The 24,613-nt window shown below is 47.6% G+C and overlaps 2 protein-coding genes across 5 annotated transcripts; one reads left to right on the top strand and one right to left on the bottom strand.

Annotated features, from left to right (window-relative positions):
• Positions 1-557: 557 nt before the first annotated feature.
• Positions 558-17,203, top strand: SART1 (spliceosome associated factor 1, recruiter of U4/U6.U5 tri-snRNP). Of its 3 annotated transcripts, XM_081174591.1 has the most exons (20): positions 560-980; positions 3,565-3,619; positions 4,144-4,199; positions 5,243-5,369; positions 6,565-6,670; positions 6,990-7,067; positions 7,232-7,331; positions 7,941-8,086; positions 8,578-8,784; positions 9,849-9,970; positions 10,204-10,367; positions 12,000-12,130; positions 13,006-13,176; positions 13,828-13,938; positions 14,589-14,676; positions 14,924-15,014; positions 15,487-15,622; positions 15,981-16,070; positions 16,352-16,473; positions 16,939-17,203. In XM_081174591.1, the coding sequence occupies exons 1-20, from the start codon at positions 611-613 to the stop codon at positions 16,955-16,957; spliced, it is 2,490 nt and encodes an 829-aa protein (XP_081030717.1). In that variant the 5' UTR covers positions 560-610; the 3' UTR covers positions 16,958-17,203. The 3 variants fall into 3 exon arrangements, with proteins under 3 accessions (XP_081030718.1, XP_081030719.1, XP_081030717.1); XM_081174592.1 differs by lacking the exons at positions 14,924-15,014; positions 15,487-15,622; positions 15,981-16,070; positions 16,352-16,473; positions 16,939-17,203 and adding an exon at positions 14,744-14,902 and having other exon boundaries at positions 558-980; positions 14,589-14,705; XM_081174593.1 differs by lacking the exons at positions 14,924-15,014; positions 15,487-15,622; positions 15,981-16,070; positions 16,352-16,473; positions 16,939-17,203 and adding an exon at positions 14,744-14,807 and having other exon boundaries at positions 558-980; positions 14,589-14,701.
• Positions 17,204-18,240: 1,037 nt separating this feature from the next.
• EIF1AD (eukaryotic translation initiation factor 1A domain containing) lies at positions 18,241-24,376 on the bottom strand. Of its 2 annotated transcripts, none has more exons than XM_081175625.1 (7): positions 24,278-24,376; positions 23,201-23,292; positions 22,022-22,198; positions 21,290-21,398; positions 20,833-20,941; positions 19,914-19,967; positions 18,241-19,107 (listed from the first exon to the last, which is right to left on the bottom strand). In XM_081175625.1, exons 3-7 carry the CDS (start codon positions 22,106-22,108, stop codon positions 18,960-18,962), a joined length of 507 nt encoding a protein of 168 aa, XP_081031751.1. In that variant the 5' UTR covers positions 22,109-22,198; positions 23,201-23,292; positions 24,278-24,376; the 3' UTR covers positions 18,241-18,959. The 2 variants fall into 2 exon arrangements, with proteins under 2 accessions (XP_081031751.1, XP_081031752.1); XM_081175626.1 differs by having other exon boundaries at positions 18,241-19,104.
• Positions 24,377-24,613: the final 237 nt, after the last annotated feature.

Raw genomic sequence — 24,613 nt, 5'->3', positions numbered from 1 at the left:
GTAGTTAAAAGAATTACAGCCTCCCATTTTAAATGTGGAGAAAAGATTATGGAGGATATTATGTTAAACACGCAAACAAGTAGCAGTTATACAAATTATGCTAGGATCCCCCTTCCCCTTGTTAAGATTTTAAAAGCCCCTTGCAGTTTGATTTAAAACAGTTGCCTTTTCTGGAGTTTTCAGGCCACATATCAACAAAAAATTAAGATGGAGATAGTAGACAGGTTTCTGCAACACGCAATGAGGATTCGTGAATGCTGTGTTACAGAAGTGTTAGATGCAGGATTTTTTATTTTATTTTTTGTATTGAACCCTATTGGAATCTTGTACACAATAAAGGTTTGAGAATAGGGATATCAACAAATAATGATTTTTAGAACGCTGCTGTTAACAGCAAATGAACCCACACCTTCGCACCCGACTAAACAAGCCTTCTTGACCCATCTCCGGAACTCTCTGCTCTCGCCCAAAGCCAGCGCCGGGTGCCTATTCACGCCAGCCCGGAAGCACCGCGTTTAACCCGGAAGTGGAGCGCCGGTAACCAGGAAGTGCCACTCACCTGAGCCTCTGGCTCGCAGAGACGCCATTTTCTCAGCGTCCAGCCGCGTCCATGGGTTCGTCGAAGCGGCACCGGGAGCGGGGCGAGACCTCCGAAGAACCTCCGCCTCCTGCCTCCGGCACCGGTGGCACCGGGACCTCGTCGTCGTCGTCGTCCCGCCACCGCGAGCACAAGAAGCACAAGCATCGGAGCAGCGGCGGCGGCAGCAACAACGGGAGCGAGCGGCGGAGCAAGCGGAGCCGGAGCCGGGGCGAGCGGAGCAGCCGGCGGAGCGGCGGGGATGAGGCGGCCACCGCTACCGCCTCCTCCTCCTCTTCCCGGGGAAGCCGTGCTGCTGCTAGCGGGAGCCAGGAAGGCGAGGTGGGGAGGCGGATCAAGCGGGAGAAGCGCGACGAAGGATATGAAGCCGCCCAAAGCTCAGGTGGGGGAAAGTGGGCAAAGGGAAGGCGGGGGGGGGGGGTCCGGCCCACCCCGATACTCAAACGGCAACGGGTTTTTTTATTGTCGTTATTTGTTAAATGTGTTGGTCGCTTCTTTCCCGTCCCGCACTAAGGTAACTGAAAGTGACTTGAAATACATGAAGGATCACATACATTAAAAAACACAGCCCAAACAAACAAAACAAACAAAAAGAGGCATCTTGTTTTTAAAAAGGCAGGATGGAAACATCTCACCCACCCACCCAAAGCCGCTGTAGATAATTCAAAGCCAAATGCCTGGGTTAATATGGATTGTATTCACCTGGTGCCCGAAGATATGTAGTGACGTCACCAGGTGAGGGCCCCCCACTACATTTCACAGATGGGGAGCCGCCACTAGAAAGGCCCTGTTCTCATGCTGCCACCCTCCACACTTCCCAATGAGCAGATTAATGAAAAGGGGCCTCAGGTGATGGTTGAAGGGTCCATTTTGGGGACCTTATATGCCACGCTTGAGTTCCTGGGGTGGAGGAATAGATATCAGAGCAGCCAAATAATAAGCAAGGCGATTCAAATGAATCAGTTTCCTTTACACCAGGGCCAATGATCATGTACTATGAACCTAATAACATCTGGGTGCCACCATGAGGGCTATCACTGCTTTACACCCTGGGACAGGGTGGGACAGGGGAGGGAGAGTAAGGCTGGAATCCTACTCATCTTTATCTGGGAGTAAATGCCACCAAATTCAGTGAGGAAAGACTTTAGCTCTGTGGTAGAGCATATGTTTTGCATGAAGAAAGATGAGCCAATGCAGCAGCCCAGGGCCCTCCAGATATTTGGGTCTCCAACTCCCATTGTCCTGGTGGTATTGTAGTCCAAACCAACCAGGTTGGTGAAGGCTGCAATACAGTTTTCTGTATTCCTTTGTTCCAGCAGAGCCCACACCTTACAGATTCCAAGACTTCACTGGTAGAAAATAGGAATGTGTTTGGATCACCGAGCATCACTTCCCGAGCTAAATCCCTTCCCTAGTTACACACAATTAAAGGCTCTTCATTCCCTGTCAAGATATACCTAGTGAAGTGGATTCCAATCCACAAAAACTAATAAGGGTAATGTGCTTGTTAATCTTTTAATGTGTCACAAAATCCTTGTGTTTGTTGCAGCAGACTTAATATGGCTTCTTCCTTGGAAGTCTGTAGCAATACAGTATTTACTCTGCAAGAACCCAGTCCTCAACTGATTTAAAAGCCAGGAGGGTGGGGGTTTAGGCCTTAGAAAAACATGGCACATTATCAGTTATTGGAGATATACCTTGAGTATTAATTGGGTCCCCGAGTCTGAATCCCTGGAAAGCCCCTGCTGTTCAGTGCAAGATGGACCAGTGGCCTGACCTGGCAAAACGCAGCCTCCTGTGTTGTGGCCTAAAACTGATGTCATCTTTATGGGAGTTGTAGTCCAAAATGTCTGGAGGACACCAGGTTGGGGAGGGCTATTTTATATCAATTCTGTGTTCTTTTAGATATGTATCATGGGAATTCTTGTGCTTAATGATCAGGAAAGAGAATGACATGTTAGGTGTCCCTGTGTGCATTTGCATGGCTCTAAGAGGTTTCCCCTGACATTGAATTCAGGCAGACTGTGAGCCTGGATAGGGTCAGAGTGCCCTGTTGCAGCTGTGCATGTGCTGGCTTAGAAAGAGGGTCATTTGAAGTGAATTCTGGGGGACAGGAGTCAAGCAGGGAATCCTAAGCATGCTTTTCAGGGGTGTCTGTCCCACAGAGTACATTGCAATATTTAATAATACTTTTGGATAAAGAAGAGCAGTAGGAACATCTGAGGACCATAGAGATGACATTTTGCTCAAAGCCCCCGCTCCAGTTGTTAGTCACTAGCTCTGCTTCATTTTCTTAAATATGTTAAATGTTGTTTTAGTGTCAGCTGCATTGGAGCAGAGATCGAGAACCTGTGAGGCCATTAAAAAAATAGTCAGTCAGCTGACATCACTGGAATGGAAGGGGACATCAGCTGATGGGGTGGGATTTGATTCTATGTTGGTTGTGAGCACAAGGCATGTACAGTTAAAGCTCAGTGCAGTGATGTGTGAAAGCCCTTTTGCAAACTGCCCCATGCTTGGGAGGTTCAAAGGGTAACGTAGTGTTGCTTGCAAAATGGCTTTCAAACAGCCCCACACTGTTCTTTGAAGTCCTGACCACCTGGGCTTCAAAGCAGTGTGTCACTATGTTGTTGTTGTTGTTGTTGTTTCACCTTGGTGCTGCTAGTGCAGCATTATCTCTCGAGGCAAATGGATGCCAACAACAAAATTAGTTATATTTATAAATCACCCTTCATCCAAGGATCACAGGGCGATTTAAAATATAGAAACACAAAAAGACATAACGTAATAGCAAACTAAACAATAACTCCCCACCCACCACCCCTTGTAAATCCCACCCTGACTGCCTTTGAAGAAGGTTGGAATCTAAACATGGTGGGAGAAATGCAAGAACGCTCATAACTTGGACTAAATATTTTTTTCCGTTTTAACTAACCAAACTTCTCTCTGTCTTTATTCCCAAACAGTTGTTGGTCCAAAGTCTAGCTCGGGAGATGCTTCCCTCAGCATTGAGGAGACAAAGTGAGTGCGACAGAGCCTGATGTCTTTCTGTATCCCTGTAGTTTTGAAAATGCCTCCTGCTGTGATCTTTTGACAGCTGGCCCTGACTAATTAAAACTGGTGCATTTGAGAGCTGCTAACTCGGATTAAAATATGCGACTGGATTTGATAAGGGATACCAGCTGAAGGGAAGGAGGGAAGTCACAAGCTCGGCAGAGCAAAAAGGTTTATATGTTGATTAATGTACTGTAAGAATGATTGTGTAAAGAAAATAAAAAAAATTACAGTGGTGCCTCGCAAGACGAAATTAATTCGTTTCGCGAGTTTTTTCGTCTAGCGAATTTTTCGTCTAGCGAGGCATTCGTCTTGCGGGGCACCAGTGTATTGAAGGGGGGGGGGGGAGAGAGCTGCTAACTTGGAGCTGGGCAGAAAACTCCCCAGAGTGATCTCTGAGAAGCAGGAAGTTGCTGCTTAGGCAGTGGAGCCATTGTGACTTGTAGTGATTTGCTGAGCAGGGTTTGATATTTCTGCCTTTCTCTCGACAGCAAGCTTCGGGCTAAACTTGGGCTGAAGCCTTTGGAGATCAATTCTGTCAAAAAGGGTGAGTGATTCCGGCTTCTGTGCCACTTGGGTTCATGGCCTCAGACTCCATTCAGAGAATAGCCCTTGGTGTTCTGCTGCCGCTGCTGCTGCTGCTGCTGCACCTTCCAGGATTCTTGCCTCCCCCCTGCTGGCTGCTGAAGCAAGAGGAAGCATGGCCTGCTGGTTAAAGGGGAACACTAGTCCATGTGCTGTGGCTCTGTTGGTTGCCCAGGCTTGTCACAGGTCCTAGTGTAGTGTAGTGGTTAGTGTGTTGGAGTAGGACCTGGGAGGCCAGAGTTCAAATCCCCGCTCAGCCATGAAGCTCACTGGGTGACCTTGGGCCAGTTACCGTCTCTAAGCCTAACCTCCCTCACAAGGTGGTTGTGGGGATAAGATGAGGAGGAGGGAGAACCATGAACACATCATTGAACTTTTTGAAGAAAAAGGTGGGATAGAAATGCAATAAATAATTAGCTGAGCAAATAGGGTGGGGTGGGGAGGCTGTGGGGAGTGCTGAAGGTTCTCTTTGTCCCCCTGCCTTCATAGCCGAGTTCCTAGGCCTGCCTTTCTCAGAAATAAAACAAGGTGAAAGTAAAAGATGGTTGATCAATGCTTGTGGGGCTAGTGCTTGGGGGATTTTCTCTGCCTCCTTAGTTGCTGTCTAGGGCCTAGATCCGGGGGTGGGGGTGGAGGATCTGTACCTGGAACCAGACAAAGGGAGTCTTTCCATGTTTGCCCTGCCAGTGCTTTTGATACCATGGTCTCCTTAAGGGATGTGACTTGGAAGCTCCATTTTAAGGTGGTTCTCGTCTTCCTTGAAGAGCCAGTACATCCTGAAGTGCAATTTACCATCTCAGGGTCGAGTAAGCCTTAGCTACTGGGGGCTCAGAATTTGGGTACTGCTGCGAACCCAGTGGACTCTTGTAAGAAGAGGTTTCCTCCATCCTAGTCCAGTTACCTATTTTTAAAAAGAGATGACTGAGGAGCTCTACTGTTTCTAAGGCAGCCATCTTCCCAATCTCCATGGCCCTTTGATAACCTCAGGTTTTTTTCGCCCTGCAGAAACTGGCAGCAAGGAGGACCCTGTGGCAGCTGAGGTCATCAATCCAATAGTGTTGAAGCAGAGAGAGGAGATCCGGGAAAAGCTCGCTGCTGCGAAGGAAAAGAGGCTCCTGAACCAGAAACTAGGGTACCATTTCCAGCTGCTCTATCTAAATCAAAGATGTAACTGTATGTGTGTATGACTTCAACTCCCATCATCCTAATCACTCACCATATTGGCCAGGGCTGCTGAGAGCTGGAGTCCCGCAGCCTTTGGAGGGCACCATTTTGCCCTACCTGGTTATTCTGCCCTCAGTTTTTTCTGGGGAGGGATATCTCTGCTTTTGTCTGGAAAGGGACATCTCCTTTGAGGCACTGACCTGGATCTCCTACTCTGATCCACTAGCAGGTCAGGTTTCCAGCTTGGCTGACTCCTTACTCCAGTGGTTGGCAATTTCATCATTTAAGCTGCTTTTCTGAGTTATTTAGTTGTTTAATATATTTGTATCCTGCTTTAACTGGAAATTACTTGATGGCAACTTATTAACTAACAGCTTTTAAACTAATGCAAAAATAATTAACAGTTAGCCAACTCTGTGCAGGTGGATGCAGCTGTAGTAAAGTGAGCAGAAAGTCTCAACAATCAGCACACTAAATAAAGAGACTTTAGAAGAATTGTATCTATTGTATATAATGCTAATACATAAAATCAACAGCACAAGCATTTTACAAACACACAAAATCCCAAATGAATACGATGAACCACCTGTTAAAAAAAACCCAATAAGTTTCACTGAGGAGTCTTTCTGAGATCAAGCAGCAGATTGATAGCTTTTTGGTTCCTCAGGAAAAGTTCTTCATCAGATTCCAGCTTGAATCAGTAAGTCCTTCTGTGGTGTTGTTTGATGGCTGCAGTTCTCCAAACTTGCCATGTCATTTAAAAATTAATAATAATCAATGGCTTCTTATTACTAACTGTGGTTCTTGTTACTGAACTGAAGTCATTTTGGGGGCTTATGAAATGAAGACTGTTTTTCAGGCAGATTATACTTTATACAGAAATGCAGTTGGTAACAATAAAGAAGGTCTCTGCCTAGCACTTAAAGGAAAGTTGGCTGGGTTTTCACTCTGTTCTAGGTTTGTGAAGTCCCCTAGCTGACTTAGCTCATTGTTCTCCTTTAATCTTTTCTTAACGCCACATTCCTCCAAGTCCTCTTCTTGCCCTCCTGTTCCACCCTGTCTTTGGTGAAAACTTAGGGTCTCATTCAAATCTTTGGGGTGACTGGGGAATCCTTGGGGTGATCATCTTTGAGCAGGGTGTTCTTCTTTTTTCCTGCCCTCAGGAAGATCAAGTCGCTTGGTGAAGATGACCCCTGGCTCGATGACACCGCTGCCTGGATTGAAAGAAGTCGGAAGCTGCAGCTGGAGAAGGATATGGCTGAGAAGAGGGTTGGTATCGCCCCCTTTGAGAGCCTGGAGAGCTGACTGTACTTTGACGGGAGGTGGGGGCGGGGAGCCTGTTGTACCATTCAATGCCTGTGCCATCCTTCACGAAATTTGGCAGACAGTATTCTGACCTGCATTCCTGGCATGGTAGAGAGAGGGAGCCAGTTCACCAGTCCTTAATGCTAACTGCTTTCCTCCATGCATTTGCTTTGCCCAAACCACTGGACATGTACTTCCTCTACCTCTACACCTTCCTTTCCTCTCAGTGTGTCCTATCTAGAGCTGTACTCCATGTTTTGTATTCTTTCCTGCCTTGCAACAGGCCAAGCTCTTGGAAGAGATGGATCAGGAGTTTGGTGTCAGCAGCCTCGTGGAGGAGGAATTTGGGCAGAATAAGAAGGTGAGGAGAGCAATCCCACAAGCTCACAGACATGAGTTGGGTTCATGTCCCAACAGAGCATCCCATCAAAGGGATAGAATCTTCAGTTATAATAATAGAATTGTAGGAAACATGATGATTGCCTTAGCTGTTCTGATGCCTGCTTTTAATCCTCTTCCCTGCAGGTGAGCTACAGCTCACGGGATTTGAAGGGTCTGACAGTAGAGCACACCATTGATTCCTTCCAGGAAGGGAAGACGGTCATCCTGACGCTCAAGGACAAAGGTGGGGGGACAGAGATTGCAACACTCTTGGCGTGTCCTCTGGCATTTCCATCCAGTGACCAGGTTGCAGGCTGCAACTCTTGCTCCCACACTTGTACACATGCAGTCACATACAGACTCTCTCTCCCACTCTCATGCAGGGACACAAACACTCTTTCAGCATTTCCATCTCCCCCTACCCAACCTCTGGGGTGCATGGAAACTGGGGGGAATTCAACATCCACACCCTGTTCTGGGGGGTTCTCCTGACCTTCCCCCAAGCCAATTTCGGGAGGGGGCATGGGGAGGGGGAAGCCCTGTTTTGCTAGCAGAAGTCCATTTGAGATTTATTCTACATATTCAATCTGTTCAAAGTAAAAGGCGTTTCCACCCTTCTGCGCTTTCCCCTTGCCCTCCCTGCCAGAGATGGACCTTTGGGGTCTTTCTAATGGGAGGAGATCTCTGAACGGGCAGCAATAAAGAGCATGGCGAGCAGGTCCTTATGTACAAGGGGAGGGTCAAGGTCGGCGTCCAATGAGACACAGTTCGGGTTCAGCAATTGGTCAGTAGCATTAGAAAGAGTTGTGTTGTGAAGTGGCTGACTTCACGCTGACTGCCAGCTTCCTTTTAGGAGTCTTGGAGGAGGAGGGTGGCGATGTGCTAGTGAACGTCAACATAGTGGACAATGAGAAAGCCAAGAAGAATGTGGAGCTGCGCAAGAAGAAGCCGGAATACAAGCCCTATGAGGAAGAGGAGAGCGTGGACGACATGGTGCTCGTAAGGGAGCTTCCTTGTTTTGTTGTTTATGGGAGGGAACCAGGCAGAATATACAGAATAAAGCATTGGGATAGAAAAATAGGCGTGGCATGGCAGCAGTGGATAGAGCTGTCCCGGAGCTGTTTTGGGCTGCAGCTTGCATCAGCCCCAGGCAGCACAACTGTATGGGACCTGGAAGCCCAAAGCATACAGAGGGCACCAGGTTTGGGTACAGATATATATTTCCCTCCCTCTGTAGTAGCTCAGGTTGCCCAAGGAGAGCATCTACAGCCCACAGCCGTATATCAGGACGAAGGGGTCAGGCTCGAGTGTTGGGAGGAAGTGACTTGCTGGCAGGCTTGGGAAATTTCAAGTGTTGCTGCTCTTAAGCCTCCTGGCAAGTCCCTCGGCTTTGCCCACCGGCCCCTTCTTGTTCCAGGCCCCTGGAGCGCCTCTCACATTGGTGAATCCCCACTCTCTCCTCTGATCCCTTCTTTTTTCTCTGTCTCCAGTACAAGCACAAGAGTGTCCTGTCCAAGTACGATGAAGAGATTGAAGGGGAGAAGAAGAAGTCCTTCAAGCTGGACTCGGTGGGGATGGCGGACGGGTCTTGGGAGCGGGAGCTGCAGCAGATCCGGGACAGCCTACACAACCGGGCTCAGACCCTGGATGTGCCGGGCCTCCGCCTGGCTTCAGAGTACTTCTCGCCAGAGGAGATGGTAAGGCAGGGATCCTCTATCCTCATGTGGTTCTTGGGGGTTCCTTGAGTGTTTTTGTCCACAGCTCTTAGTCCTAGGAACTTAGGCTGGAGGAAAGAGCAGGTGTCCTGGACCCTGGAAGATTAGAGGCAAGGGGCAAAGTTCCTGTTGTGAGAAAAGTCAAGAGGGGAAAAGGGAGGTCTCAACAGGCCGTCAGCAGCAGGGCACAAGAATGGAGGAACATCAGGAAGCCTTTGGAGTGGGGCGGTCTCCTCTCCCGAGTCTCCTTCCCTTAGCTCTGGCCTTTGCAGTGGGAGGGGATGAATGAATGGTTTGTTGCAGTCAGGAAGTGTAGAAAAATGAAAATGTATCCTCCCTTTCTGGACATCAGCCCATAGAATTGTAGAGTTGGAAGAGAGCCAAAGTTTCACCACTGCAGTGCAGGAATCACAGCTAAATAATCTCTGAAAGATGGCCATCCAACCTCTGCTTAAAAGCCTTTGGAGGTAGTCCATTCCCATTGTCAAACATCTCTTACCATCAGAAAGTTCTTCCTAATGTTTAGTCAGAATCCCCTTTGAATCTATTGCTTTGGGTCCTTCCCTCCAGATACACAGAAAGCAAGCTTGTTCCATGTGAAAGGCCTTCAGATATTTGAAGGTGGCTATCCTATCTCCTCTCATTCTCCTCTGCTCCAGGCTAAACATCCCCAGCTCCCTCAACCATTCCTCATAAGGCTTTGTTTCCAGGCCCTTGGATCATCTTGGTCACAAAACCTCTGCACACGTTCCAAGCTCTGCATTCAACTGCATCAAATATTCACGTCCCTATAAATGGCCTGCCTTCCTCCACACCATGTGGCAAACTCCTTTCCTAAGGAAACTGAGCTCTCTCCACTTGTGAGCTTAGCCCAGAATTCAAGATGGGAATGCCAGAAGCATGTTGGACCCAAGGACTTCGCTTTATAGCCTTGAGGAGCAGAAGGCCTTTGGGGTGGGAGAGTCTTGTATGGGTGCAGGAGGGCAGGCCGGCAGTTCTCCCAGAGGCCTGGGCTTGCTTTTTGATGCTTCTGCTCCTTGCCACAGAACGTCACTTTCAAGAAGACAAAGCGACGGGTGAAGAAGATCCGCAAGAAGGAGAAGCCAGTGAAGGCCGACGATCTCCTGCCACTGAGCAGCATGGACAGCGAGAGGGACTTTGGCTCCAGGTAACAGGGGCAGAATGGGGCTGGCTGAGCAGGAGAGGGGCTGCAGAAGTATTCCGTGGCCCTTGAGTGCTGCTTCCCACCTCGCTTGGTGAGCAGGCAGGGGGTTTATCCCTCCTAGACCCCTCTACCCAAGAAGTGTCTCCGTGCTAGGTCTGGGGTGCCACAGCTTGTGATTGTGGTGCAGAGAACTGCTCCTTCCTGTGCTCAATGTCTCCCCTGCAATGGCTCTCTAGGGCTCGTGGCCGGGGGAGGAGGAGGAAGACTGCCGTGGTGGAGGAAGAAGAGGAGGAGGAGGATGGTGAGGGCTACACGGAATATGCCAGGAATGGAGCTTCAGAGCAGTTGCCCCAGTCAGACGACATTCGGGTGGAGAGAATGGAGATCAGCAGTGAAGATGGTGAGTCTGCTTGGGGATGATTGGGTGGCCGAAGGAGAGGGGGTTAGAGGCATTCTCAAAGGAAAGTGCATAAAGCATTGGCTGAAGGTGTCTGTGTTTTATTTTCTTCATTTTAGACCTGTGGTGTTTTTTTTTACACAATTGAAAAACCTCTGTACCATCATACCTTGGTTTTCGAACAGCTTAGTTATCAAATATTTTGGCTCCCAAACGCCACAAACCCAGGAGTGTTCCGGTTTGCGAACTATTTTTGGAAGCCGAACCTCCAATGGAGCTTCTGCGGCTTCCAGTTGGCTGCAGGAGCTTCCTGCAGCCAATCAGAAGCCGTGCTTTGGTTTTCGAACGTTGTGGAAGTTGAACGAACTGCCGGAATGGATTCCGTTTGACTTCCAATGGTGTTTGGGTTGATTTACAACAGGGATGGAGAACCTGTTTCAGGTAGAGGGCCACATTCCCTTGGCCTTATCTGCCCCATAAACTGAAACACTGGCTCTGGCATAGCCTGCCTTAACCTTGCTCCCTTCAGAGGTTTTGGACTACCAGCTACAGTTAGCCCCGGCCAACACAGTTTTGCTGATGGGAGTAATTTTATAACCTATCTTGTTATATAGTATTTTATGTACAGTTACTTTTCTGTTATTTTTATTTATTATAGTCTAATAATGATTTGTTGCAATTGTTGAGAGTGAATTTTGATTTAATTATAATTTTTGGATACCGTACCTTGAAGGTCCATCTTATTATGCAGGCTACTCCACATTTACGTGGGGGCTGCCCCATTCTGCCCCTGCTCCATTCCCCCCCCCCCCGTTCCAGCCCTGCCCCCTTGTGGTGACCAAAACGGCACAGGCGTTAGTGGTTCACACGCAAATAGGGAGTTGCCTGTATTCTAAATGGATTATTGAATACTACATTATTTGATAGGTTATTGTAAAATCGTTTTCCCCCGTTATGATTTATTTGCATTGGGTTGGATTGTTCTAGGATGTGTGCTCTTTCTTTTTACATTTTGTTTCAACAGGCTTGTAAACTGTGTTGTGTATAACAGCAGTGTAGAAAGGTGGCATACAAATTAAAAGTGAAATGAAAATGAAAGGGGGAGTTGGTAGTCCAAAATATTTGGAGGGTGCGAGGTTGGGGGAAGGCTGAACCTAGAAACTTGGGTGGTCCATTGGGAGGCAGATCTTTCTGAGCGCAAGGGTGGGGAATCCAGGGTGAAACACTGTGGAAATACAGTGGTGCCCCGCAAGACGAATGCCTCGCAAGACGGAAAACCCGCTAGACGAAAGGGTTTTCCGTTTTTGAGCTGCTTCGCAAGACGATTTTCCCTATGGGCTTTCTTTGCAAGACGAAAACGCCTTGTGAGTGTTCCGATTTTTTCCCGCTTCCCCCCCTTTTTCTAAGCCGCTAATAGCCTTTTAGCCGCTAATCCGCTAAGCCTTTAATAGCCGCTAAGCCTTTAATAGCCGCTAAACCGCTAATAGCGCTAATCCGCTAATAGGGTTGCTTCGCAAGACGAAAAAACCGCTAGACGAAGAGACTCGTGGAACGGATTATTTTCATCTTGCGAGGCACCACTGTAAGACCTTTTCGCCTCCTTTTCTCCCCCTCTTCTCCCCCTCTTTCTGGCAGAAGACGCTCTTGCAGGCCCTGACTCTCCTGCTGCCCTGGAGGAGGATGAGGCGGAACTGGAGCTGCAGAAGCAGCTGGAAAAGGGGCGGAAGCTGCGGCAGATCCAGCAGCTGAAGGACAGTGGGGAGAAGGTGAGGAAGCGGAGGGGATCCAGCTGCCACAGAGGCTGACCTTGTAAAGCGGCAAGAGGTTCTCCTTGGCACCTCAAGGGCAAGGAGAAGTGCGGGTGCCATGGGGCCTGGGCAGCCACCAAATATACTCTGCATCAGCTTCTGAGACCATCTCCTGAAGGTCGTTTTTTAAAAGATATATATATAATTTCAGAACAAACACAGGAAAAAAAAAATACTGTATTTGGAACTCAGAAACTTCAGTCCTGCCACCGCCCCCTTTTCTAGAGAGCTTAATGCTGCCGGAACATCCAAAGCATTCTCATTTTACTTTATCGGGGAGCTTTTAATGTTTGATGTATTGTGTATTTTCTTACATTCTGTTGGAAGCTGCCAAGTGGCTGGGGCTACCCAGTCTGATGGGTGGGGTACAAGTAATAAGTTGTTGTTATTGTTGTTGTTGTTAGGATTCAATGCATGCATATAACTATCAGGCCAAACAGATTTGTGCTTGATTGGAAGCAGTGTATTGTTTATTTTGTTTATCTATGGCTTTTACGTGCCACCGTTTTCTCCAAGGAGCTCATTGTGGTGTATGTGTTTTTCCCCTTCCTCGTGTAATCCCCACAACAACCCTACGAGGTAGGGTAGGCCGTGAGGCAGTGACTGAGCTCAAGGTCAACCAGTGAGCTTTATTGCCAAGTGTGGATCCCTGGTCGCCCAGGTCCTGGTCCGACATTAACCACTGCACTATAGTCCGTGCCCCCACAAATGGATCTCACTTTCTTCCATCCCTAAGTACTCTCCCATTTTCCAGGCAGCCTCCTGGAGGCCTTTGGACCCTAGCTAGCTCTTCTTCAGTGTTACTAACCCTCCCCTGCCTGTCAACTTTTCAGGTCATAGAAATAGTGAAGAAGCTGGAGACCAGCCGAAGCCAAGAGGACGACGATGAGCTGGAGCGGAAGGGGGCCATAGTCTTCAATGCCACCTCCGAGTTCTGCCGCACACTGGGCGAGATCCCCACCTACGGGCTGGCCGGCAACCGCGAGGACCAGGAAGAGCTCATGGTAATAAGCCCCTAAGGGATGCTGGCCTGGTCAGTGCAGATGAGACCCAAGTGGAATTGCTAACCAGCACCCCGCTCCCAGTATTGTGTTCCAAGAAGCAGCTCTCCGATGTAGCCATGGCTCTTCACACAGTGCAGCGTTAATTTCTGGAGCTCACTGCTGCGAGATAGTTTTCATTTATTCCATAAAATGTACGCACTGCTTGATTGTAAAAAAAGGGGCAGGGGAATCCTCAAAGGAGTGAATGCGGAAGTGTGGTCTAACCTGGTTTTAGTTCATTGCTGGTTTTCATTATTATTTCAGTGTTTTAAATAGCTCTGTTTAACTGTTTTTATAGGTATTGTTATGTTCTCTTTGTAACTGCTTTGAGGGTTTTTTAAACAATCAAACGGTATATACATTTTATGAAATTAAATAAATTAAAGTGTGACGGATGACCATAACATGGGAAGTTGCCTTAGAGTGAGTCCATCTAGTACTGTCCACACTGATCAGCAGCAGCTCTCCAGGATTTCTGCTAGGGGAGGGGTCTCTCTTCCAGCTCTACCTAGAGATGCCATTGGGGTTTTGACCCTTCTGCATTCCAAGCAGTTGCTCTTCCCCTGGCTTGTAACACAATCTCCTCCTCCTCCTCCCTTTATCCCTTCTCAGGATTTTGAGCGAGATGACGAGAGGTCAGCAAACGGGGGCTCAGACTCAGACGGGGAGGAGAACATCGGCTGGAGCACTGTCAATCTGGATGAGGAGAAACAGCAGCAGGATGTGAGTTTGCCTTTTGTGTGTGTGTTTGGGGGGGGGGGGTGTTCCAGGCTGGCGCTCTAAGATTCTTTGGCAGCCACTTTAGGCCTGGCATCCCTTCCCCTTCTTGCCAGCAGCGGCAGTGAGCCCAGAGGCCTTGACAATATATAGAATATAAAATCTCCAACCCAGTTCATGAATTTAAAGAAAAGCTAGATATGAAATCATAGAACCACCAGCAGTAACCGTGTACACCATCCTGCAGGGGTATCAAAACATTGGGGTTTAGATATATAATACATTATAATTCCTGATACAGCCACGTTTCTAAGCTGCCAGTGCAGATGTAGCTACCAAGCGTATAATGTGCAGTTGTCCATCAGCTTAGAAGTTCAGTGATTACTTCTTGAAGTTACTGATCTGGATACAACTGAGGATCAGGTGAGAGGAATTTCCCTGTGGGCTCCAAATTCAAAGGAGAGAACAGCAAACAGTGCATGGTGTCTTCAGTTGGATTCCACTAAGATATACATTTCCTTTCTGTAACTGGGATTCCAAGGGATCTCCCACCTAAATGTGCTGAAGGCATCTGCTGGAGCCTAAATTCCAGTGGGTCGGTACAGGCGGGGTGAACTGAGCGTGATTCCTTCCCCCTTCTTTCATTTGATATGCAGTTCTCAGCATCCTCCACCACCATCTTGGACGAGGAGCCCATTGTGAACCGGGGCCTGGCGGCTGCTCTTATGCTCTGCCAAAACAAAGGTAAGGCCGGTGTGTGTGTGTGTGTGTGTGTGTGTGTGTGTGTGTGTGTGTGTGTGTGTGTATGAAGGGTGAGGGGTTGGCCAGAGCCTTCCTGCCACCTGCAGGCCTGTGTGTAGGTCAGCCTTCCTTTGGTGTAGAGAAGGGGGCTCCATCTGCATTTCGTGTCCGCTGGCACTCTTCCTCCAAGAGGGCTGCATGAGTAGGATATTGCAAGTCCATTTTCTTTCTCTCTCCTCCTCCTCACCAGGCTTGCTGGAGACTACCGTACAGAAGGTGGCAAGAGTGAAGGCACCCAATAAGTCTCTGCCATCGGCAGTCTACTGCATTGAGGACAAAATGTGAGTGGCTTGGTGGGTGGGGGAAGGAGCTCCTGGCTCTCCAGTGCAGATCAGGCAGGCAGAGATGCTTCAAAGGGTGGAGATGGGACATCCCTGGAACTAGATAGCCTGGGTCGGGAAATTTCTAGACATGGCGAAACCAGCAGAGCTGAATAATAATAATAATAATAATAATAATAATAATAATAATAATAATAATAATAATAATAATAATAATAATAATTTATTTATACCCCACCCATCTGGCTGGGCTTCCCCAGCCACTGTGGGCGGCTTCCAAAAAAAAATATTAAAATACTGTACTACATCAAACATTAAAAGCCGCCCGAAAAGTCTGGTAGTTGTTGTTCTCTTTGACATCTGGTGGGAGGGCATTCCACAGGGAAGGCGCCACTACCGAGCTGAAGACTCTGTATTTGCCAGGCTGGGCCAGTGAGGTTAAGTCTGCTCTGTTCCCTCCTCCTCCTTACAGGGCCATTGATGACAAATACAGCCGGCGTGAAGAATACCGGGGCTTCACTCAGGACTTCAAGGAGAAAGACGGTTACAAGCCAGATGTGAAAATAGAATATGTAGATGAGACTGGGCGCAAACTCACACCCAAAGAGGTACTACTAGGCAGGGCTATCAGCCCTCTTCTGGTATGATAGATGGCTTATATTGTGGTATACTATGCATATGGTATAATAATACCAAGCAGGGCAGTTTTAACGGAGCAGCTTCCTCACTTCCAGGAGGGAGTAACTGGTTCTCAATAGGGCAGCTGCCTGATAAAAGAATTTTATGTGTGTTGGCTGGTTAGTGGAAGCTGCTGTCCAATACATCGGGGGGGGGGGGCTGGTTGGGCAAGGCTGGCTCAGTCTCAACTAATAGGCATCTGTGGTCCTAGTTCTCAGCCTTGGTCTGCTTGAGGTGCAGCAGCCAACCCAGCTGAAGCTGTTTAACCCTCCGGTCTTCTTGCTCCAGGCGTTCCGACAGCTCTCTCACCGCTTCCACGGGAAGGGTTCTGGGAAGATGAAGACCGAGCGGCGCATGAAGAAACTAGATGAGGAGGCGGTGAGTGAAGGGAGAGGGAGGCACTGGCCAGTTACAGTAGCGTGGAGAATCTGAGACCATCCCACTTGCCTGTTCCCCAAAATGATTGGTCTCTCCAGGGCCTTCTGAAGTGTGGCGCCCATTTTCCCTTTCAGGAGGGGTAGCTTTTGACCAGCCGTTGAAATGTGCCTCTTTACATTACTGTGTAAGACATCAGCTAGGGTGAGGAATTGTGCAGAGGGCAGGAGTACAGGGATGGTGAGGGAAGTGGTCCTGATTGGATCTGTCTACTCTTCCTCCAGCTCTTGAAAAAGATGAGCTCCAGCGACACCCCTCTGGGCACGGTGGCTTTGTTGCAGGAGAAGCAGAAGGCCCAGAAGACTCCTTACATCGTGCTCAGTGGCAGCGGGAAGAGCATGAATGCGTAAGGAATTGTAGGGGGAGGGGATGTCTTGGGGCTGGTGTGAGATAGGGCTGCCAGGTGGGGATCCTTCCTGCTAAGGAGAAGGGAGGCAGCCTTCTCTGTGGGCGACTCTGCAGCTGACTGTTTGGCTCGCCTGTCTGCCTTGATAAAGTCCTGAAAATATCTCCACAAGTCACTCTCAAGCAGCCAGTCCTCACAAAAGTTTGCCGATCACATCTACAGAGAGTGGGGCAGTACTAAATGCTCATGGTGTGCTGGGCACCCTAAGCCATCTGTACGAGGAAGCATGTGGCTGAGGCTTGAAGGATTCTTGCTTCGTAGCTGCTGTTTCCACCCATTTCATTTTCCCTGCTAGGGGAGAGGAGCTAAGAGCTTCTCCATTCTCTGGAGGAGTGGGCAGGTGGCGTCTGTCTTGCTTGCTGCATCCAGGCCTTTTGCTAACTGTTTTTTCTTCTTCCTCCACAGAAACACCATCACCAAATAAAAGTCTTTGCTTTCTGCATTGGAGAGAAATGTTTGCTCAGGATTCTGCGGAGCAGTACTGTGGTCGGGGTCCCCGCAGAGGGCCTAGGTCCATTGCTTCCTGAAGGAAACGTGTTCATCATGTCCCTTCCCCACTTTGAAATATGGGGAGGGGTGTATATAGTTGTGGAGCTGAGTTTTTAGCACCATTTTTTTGTATCTATATATGTGAAACCAAATAGCTTAAGTAAAAGTAACTGCTTCCTCACTCATTGTTGAGCCTCTTCCTTCTACTGTCCCGGTATGAACAAGAGTTTAAAATGCTGTGTTTGGTGGCTGATGAAATCGGAAGAACACACTGGGCTACATATAATCTTCTCTATCACTTCAGATTGCAGCTAAGAGGCTCATGGGACTGACAGCTCCTTGCGCATTCCCTGCATATAGAAAATTGGCTTAGTCAGGGAATGTCCAGTAAGCGTCCACTTGAAATGGTACAAACTTCAGCAACTTTGGTTCCATCTAAAGCTGTTTGGCAGCAGAGGGCAGGAGAACAAGGGGGCCTGCTATGCGTGCAGAAAACCTTCAGGTTCTCTCCCAAACAGGACTGAGAAAGAACTGCAGCTGCTCTGCAACTCATCCAAAAGCTACATAATCCCCACCCCCAAGTGTGGTCATACATGGAATGTATAGGGGCATTATGATAGTGGCAGTTTGTTTCATTTCCTAATGATCTCCAACACAGAGTTCACACTTTTCACAGCCACTGCTTGATTAACAAGTTCAAACTTATCCACCTCAAGCCCCACATCTCTTTGCTGGTCAATCACTGCCTGCTCAGACCTTATTAGCATTGCATTTCTTTATTTTGAACCATCTTTACATTTTATTACCCAGCCACCATTCAAAGAGATCATTTCAGAGCTTTCTGCAACCCCTTCTTTGTTTTAACCACCCCGGACAGTTTGGAGTCATCAGCAAACCTTGCCTCTACTATTTACGTCTGATCCCCTTCCTAAGAAAGTCTTTCAGGCATGGGGTGCTGCCCTGCATCTTTTGCCTTGAAGGCAGTTGGAAAGAATGCAGCTTCTCTACAGTCGCCCTTTCCTCACACTTTAAAGCATTTAATCCCCTTGTCTAAAGGTCCAACTGTCCCCCTAGCTGCTTTCCTGTATTTACATGGTTTAAGAACTTCACAGAAAGCAATTTGCGCAGTTTTTTAAAAGATGAACCTTCCCCTCCTCCCTCTGCTTTATCAAGCTCACACAAAGGCCACACTTGTAAACAAGAGTGCTCTCACCCCAGTCTCACGTTAAAGTTTATTGAAACATTTGCTGAATATTACAATACAAAAGAGAAGTAGTCCCTCACTGTGGGTGTCCCCTTGCCTCTCAAGAGCCAAATCTAGCAAATGTGAAGGAGGAGAAATAGAAGGCAAGGTGATTTGAGCCTAAAGCAATACCCGGGAATGGCTTTGGTGCAGAGAATTTGGATAGAAAGCACTGAGATCAGCCCCAATACCATCTAATTCAGCACCTGCCTATTAAATACGACTTGCTCTTGGATGCTCCCATTGTGTGCTGACCATCTCTTAATGTAGGCCAGCCCACTTTTAGAAGAAAGGAGTGCCACTTCAAAATGATCAATGTATCTTGAAGCTTGTGACCTATTGCAAAACTGCTATCTGGCATGCCAGGCAGTGTCTGGGTTTGGGACATACACATTGTATTAAATAAGGCAAAGGGAGAAAGGGAAAGAGGCCTGGAATACAGTAGAGGCATCTGGTCAAGACAGGGTCAAAGTTCCTCAAGGAATGAGCTACGGCTGCTGCTAACAGGCTGAGCCAATTTTTGGTTGTTGTTGTTGCCTGCAATACAGCAGCTCCAAAATGCTCCTGCAAGTACAAGCTCCCCTCCAGAAAAAGGGGACAAACAGCTAACCCTATTAGACAAGAGGATGGGGTTTGAGGCGATGCCCCTTTTCTCTGAGCAAAGTTATGGAAGCCCCCAGGCTGGCTTGACCTGTCACTTCTCCTCCTCATCCGAGTCACTGCTGTCTTCACTCTCCAGGTAGTTGTAGTTCACCCTGTTTGTATTCACAAACAAGTCTGCATCATCGTCCTCGGAGTCTTCCTCCCCCGCAGAACGTGGTGGGCTTTGTGGCCCATCCCTGCTAAAGGAAGACAGACAGAAGGCGCTCTTAGCGTAAACAACTCTCTAATTATTACTTCCATTTATTATCTGCCTTTCATGCTAAGGTCCCAGGGCGCAGTTTATGATCCCAGGGCACAGTTTATAACAAAACATAACATTGGAAGCAAAGTAGGACTACTAACAGCTGGCCCCATCTACAACATCCAGCCTAATTTTTGTACTTTTATAACTTGTCCTTGCCTCCCCTTTTTCTTGCTTTGTGCAATTGTGTAGCCTGTTGTGGGTAATGTCTCTGTCAAAACGCAACAGACGTCCATGATCCGCACTTTCCAGGAGCAGTTGAAGACATTTTTGTCCCAACAGGCTTTCTCAGCTGGATAAATGGGTCTCTACCACAAGTGTTCACTTGCTAGGGTTTTAATCTTGTTTTAAATGTATAGTTGTACCTTGGAAGTTCCCAAACGTTTTGACTCCTGAATGCCGCAAACTCTGAAGTGACTGTTCCAGCTTGTGAACTATTTCTGGAAGCTAAATGTCTGACAGGGCTTCCGTGGCTTCCGATTGGCTGCAGGAGCTTCCTGCAGCCAATCAGAAGCCACACTGGACTTCCAGAATGGATTCCATTTAACTTCCAAGGTACAGCTGTATATGTTGTTCTTTATTTATCTTATGTGGTGGTTTAGAAGGCAATAAATTAATTGTAATAATTAATAATACTTACATCACAACAGCAACTACACCTTAGAGGTGAGAGACAGGAGGTCCCTAGTGTGCTCTCCCACCCTCCACACAAACACATCGCAGGAGTCCCATTCCCAAACTCACCTGTCTTTAGCACTGCTCTGAGCTCCTGCCGCACCACCCAAGAAGGCCTCAGGCCTGCAGAAAGAAACAGGAGAGAGAAGGGAACCTGGGATATTGGTAGCTTAGTAGTTTGGAAGGTACATTTGAGCCTACAAAGGGATGGCCCCAAGACAAAGGTGGGAGCTGCAGAAGAGATGGGTCATTACATAAAACTAGTCAGGAAAGTGTATCACACCAGCAGCCGGGACATACCCTTCACCCAGTCTGGTGCACTGGGGTGGTTTAAACTCCCATTGGCCAATCAGGCCCAAAGTCAGGGATGATAGGAACTGTAATCCAAAATATTAGGAAAGCACCAGGTTGTGGAGGAGGCTGGCCTAGAAGGCTTCAGGGGTGTTGTCAGTAGCTCTCCTTGTCAGTAGCAACTTTCCTACTACAGTGGTACCTCGGGTTACATATGCTTCAGGTTACAGACTCCGTTAACCCAGAAATATTACCTCGGGTTAAGAACTTTGCTTCAGGACGAGAACAGAAATCGTGCAGTGGTGGCACAGCGGCAGCGGAAGGCCCCATTAGCTAAAGTGGTGCTTCAGGTTAAGAACAGTTTCAGGTTAAGAACGGACCTCCGGAACGAATTAAGTACTTAACCCGAGGTACCACTGTACTGCTGGAGGGAAGACAGCTGGGTGGCAACAAACCTATCAGCAATTGCATTTTTTGGGGGGGTCCAACTTGATACCCACAGACACCCCCTGGCACCCTCCAAGACCTCCTACCCCTTCCAGTTTCTATATTTTGTTGTTTGGCTGGGAGCGAGGGGGGAGTGTTAATTCCTGCTTCTCAAATCTGGGTTGTGGGGGTTTTTTGGGAGGAGGCAGGTTGTTGACGGTTGAACCCTATTTTGGTTTTTGAGTGTCACCAGTGGGTATTTGGTCCTTACCAGTATCCTTCCTTTTTCAGGTAGCGAACATGGTCCTTGTAGAGGACAAAACTAATCTCTGCTTTCACTTTCTCCCCTTCTTCTATGGGATCTACCAGCAGGAAGTCACCTGGGAGGGGAGAAAAAGATAAGTGTGTGTCTATGTATATAGTTAAGCTCACAGCTTATGCACATTTACCTTGTGCATATTCAGCTTTATATGCATGGCCAAAAATTTAAAAGGGGGAGACGTTCTAGGGAAAATGACACTAGCAATCCCACCTGCCACTAAACTCAATAGGCATGGTCTATGTGCAAGGTTGGCTTTAGCCGTGATCTGCAGAATGTAACCCTTGTATAAGTTGTGGGCTTACTGTATATATTGCACACAGACACAAACTTGCAGGAACTGGAAAGGAGGAGGAGGAGGACACAATTTCCATCACTTGCTATGAGGACAGCAGCCTTTGCCACTCACCTCTCTTGATCCAGATATTCTTGCGGAATTTTGTGGGCATGCTCACAAGAAACCGCGTCCCTTCAGATGTCTCCACCTCATGGAGATTGTTGCCAGGGGTCCCCACCACCTGGAGGAAATAGGTAAAACAAACAACAACCACACTGTAAAGTTGTGCTGGGGTTTGTACCCACAAACAGCAACCATCACTGTAAGTCCATGAAAAGGGCCCTTTCTGTTTGACTGGCTTGAAACCCACCCACTCCGCTTTCCTCTCCTGCAGGGGAGGAAGAGCCAAACCTCTTTTGAACCGCCCAGCTATAGACAAGATGAACAGAGGGAGGCAAAATAATCAGAGAACTGTAGCTTTGGAGTAGACACAAAGGATAATCTAGTACAATCTCCTGCAAAAAGCTGCCCCAGATCCATAATCAGGGTTAATGCAGATCTAAGACAGCCCTCCCCAACCACAGATGTTTTGGGCTATTAATTTTGTGATTCCCAGCAAGCTCAGCTGACAGCAGTTGTCCAAAGCAGCTGTACTAACTGGAGCTTGCTGAGAGGTATGATCCAAAACAACCAGAAGGCACTAGCATGAGGGATGAAGATGTACAACAACCAAGTCTACAGCTGTCTTGGGTGGAACACAGCTGCTAGAAACTGCAAAATCAGGACAGAAAATGAGCGATGACACCTGGAAGCCCATGGCCAGTCCAGGCTGGAGATGCACAGTGGGGAGGCCTCTGTTCTCACCCGGACGATCTGCTGCCTCTCTGAAGGCACCACATACTCTTCTAGGACTTCTTTCACCACATGCTTGCGTTTTGTGGCCTGGGACATGCTGTTCTGTTAGCCCTGGGGAACCGTGTCTCTGCCGGGGGCGGGGTGATGCAAGGAGCCGTTTGCAGAATACGTCCACGTTCTAGGAGGCTGCCCAAAATAAAGTGAATTGAATAATGAATGGAAGAGCATCACAAGTGCTTTAGCAGTGGAAATATCAACTAGGACAGGTGGAGCACTGCATGGGGCTGGGAGATAATGGAAGCCAGGTCCAATTGCTCTTCATTTTTAATTCATTTAGTTTAAATATTGCTTCTCACTACTGGAAGGAGTTGCAAAGCATTTTACAGGGACAATGGCATGCAAAATATACCAGGGGTAGCCAATGCAGTGGCCTTCAAATGTTCCTAGACTACAACTTCCATAAGCTCATTCCAGTATGGCCAGTGGTGAGGGGAGTTGTAGTCCAAAACATTGGGGCACTAGGTTGCTTGCTCCTGAAATATACAATTTTAAAAATCAGAATGAAAAATCTATGCTAAAAGTGTTCATCCTGTTCTGCCTGCACCAGGAATAGAGGTCTTCCTTGACATCACAGGGAGAGGCCAATGGAGATAAAAAAAGAATGGTGGGGGAAACTCATTCTTTGAATTCCTCTCTGGGTGGGAGAGGAACAGGGGTCTAGATATACTGTATAATTTAGTATTTTAATAATTGGTTTTAATAACTATTAATTGGATAAAATTGGCATTGTTATAATGAGGCTGTTATTGGAACAATATTGAGGAAAAAATATTTAGATGGGGGTGAAAAGTGTTCATCTAAAAAAATCATGCACCATAAGATAGCCAGCCAATCTAAATTATGAACAGATATAAAAAATAAAAGAGCAAGCACCAAGGAGAATAAAAACATCTTCATCTGGTGTCAGAATGACAATGTCAGTGCAGGTGAGCTTCCCTGGGGAGAGAATTCCATGATCAGGGGGCACCACCCTCCTGCCCACAACTCTTGGACGACCTGCCAGATAACCCACAGGTTTAAAACATAAGAATGGATGGGACCAAAATACCTCCATAGGAATTCACTTGTGTTCAGTGATGGGGAGGTTCTTTGTATAGGGGTGGGGGTGAGGGTCCACAGAAAACTGACCTGTTTCCAACAACAGCCAACGTCGTCCAAGTTCAAGGGCTGTGGATCCAGTGCTGATTTCACTCTCTGGTACATTCACAGTTCTGGAAGAGCTTGAAGGGTGTGTGTGGAGAGAGGAAATCATAGTAGGTCATCATACGCAAGGACAGTCTCAGGGGCTCAGAGGTATACTGCTTTTGAACATGGATGTTCTACCACTGCCATTGATCCTTCATAGATTTATCTACTCTGTTACAATTACTGCCTTGCTGGATCTGAAGAAAAGATTCATCTGGTCCAGACTTCCTCAAATGGCGCCCTCCAGATGTTATGGGCTACAACTCCCATCAGCTCCAGCTGCATGGAGTTGTAGCCCAAAACATCTGGAGGACACAAAGCATTGGAGTTTTTTGGGGGTGCATGTGTGATTTATTCCAACATCCTCTATCCCACAATGTCTAACTATGTGCTGTGTGAAGAAGTCCTTCCTTTTATTTCGTCCAATATGCAGCTTCATTGAATGTCCCCGAGTTCTAGTGTTAGGAGAGAGGGAGAGAAGCTTTTCCTTATCCACTTTCTCCATGCCATGAAGAATTTTATACACTTCTATCATGTTGCCTCTTACTTGCCTTTTCTCTAAACTAAGAAGTCCCAAATCTCAAGGCCTGGGATACTTCATATCTGGCAACCCTTGCTGGGAGTAAGCTAGTTGGATTCCACTCATAGAGCTTACTTAGCACTTTGGTGCTCTATATTTCAGCACTCAATGCGCTTCGCGTGTTAACTCTTAAAGTCTTAAATTACTGTTTGTTAGTTTATCTTATTGATCATTCTATTGGGGGACGGAGGGTTTTGTTGCTGTGTTGTTGTTTTTTTGCAGACCGCTTTCGTTTGTTTTTTCTTTTACAATCAAGCCGCGTATAAATTTTATGAAATAAATAAAAACTCGGCAAGCACCACAACAGCCCTGTGAGGTAGGACCGGCCCACCCCCCGCCCTTAGGAAGGCAGTATCGGGCTCTCATCTGTTTTTGAACCTACCCTTTCAAAGCTTCCTGCGCCCCCAAACCTGCAGCCTAGCCCTCCGTTTGGTCGATACCTGCTTAAGAACTGGCGCCTTCTCGTCCTCTCCGAAGCGTGAGAAGCGAGAACTTCCTACTTCCGACTGCCCTGGACTCGACTTCCGGGTGCGTCACGCTTTTCCTTCCCGGAGTGCTGCGCTTAAAAACTTCCCCACCTCCGAGGAAAGCTGCCCTAATTGGACTATACTGTATACCTGTGAGTTAAGAGCACTGCGGGTGCAGCCACTTCAGAATTGACTTGTCAATGACTTGTTGTGATATCAGCCTTGCTGATTTGTGCAGGAGAGGGCGAAAGAGAAACACCGATTAGATCACCGAATGACCAGAAGAATCAGAAATCAGGAAGACCAAAA

The sequence above is a fragment of the Podarcis bocagei genome (assembly GCF_964188305.1).
Source record: "Podarcis bocagei genome assembly, chromosome: 16".
NCBI classification, from domain to species: domain Eukaryota; kingdom Metazoa; phylum Chordata; class Lepidosauria; order Squamata; family Lacertidae; genus Podarcis; species Podarcis bocagei.
This window is presented reverse-complemented; position numbering and strand designations above follow the sequence as displayed.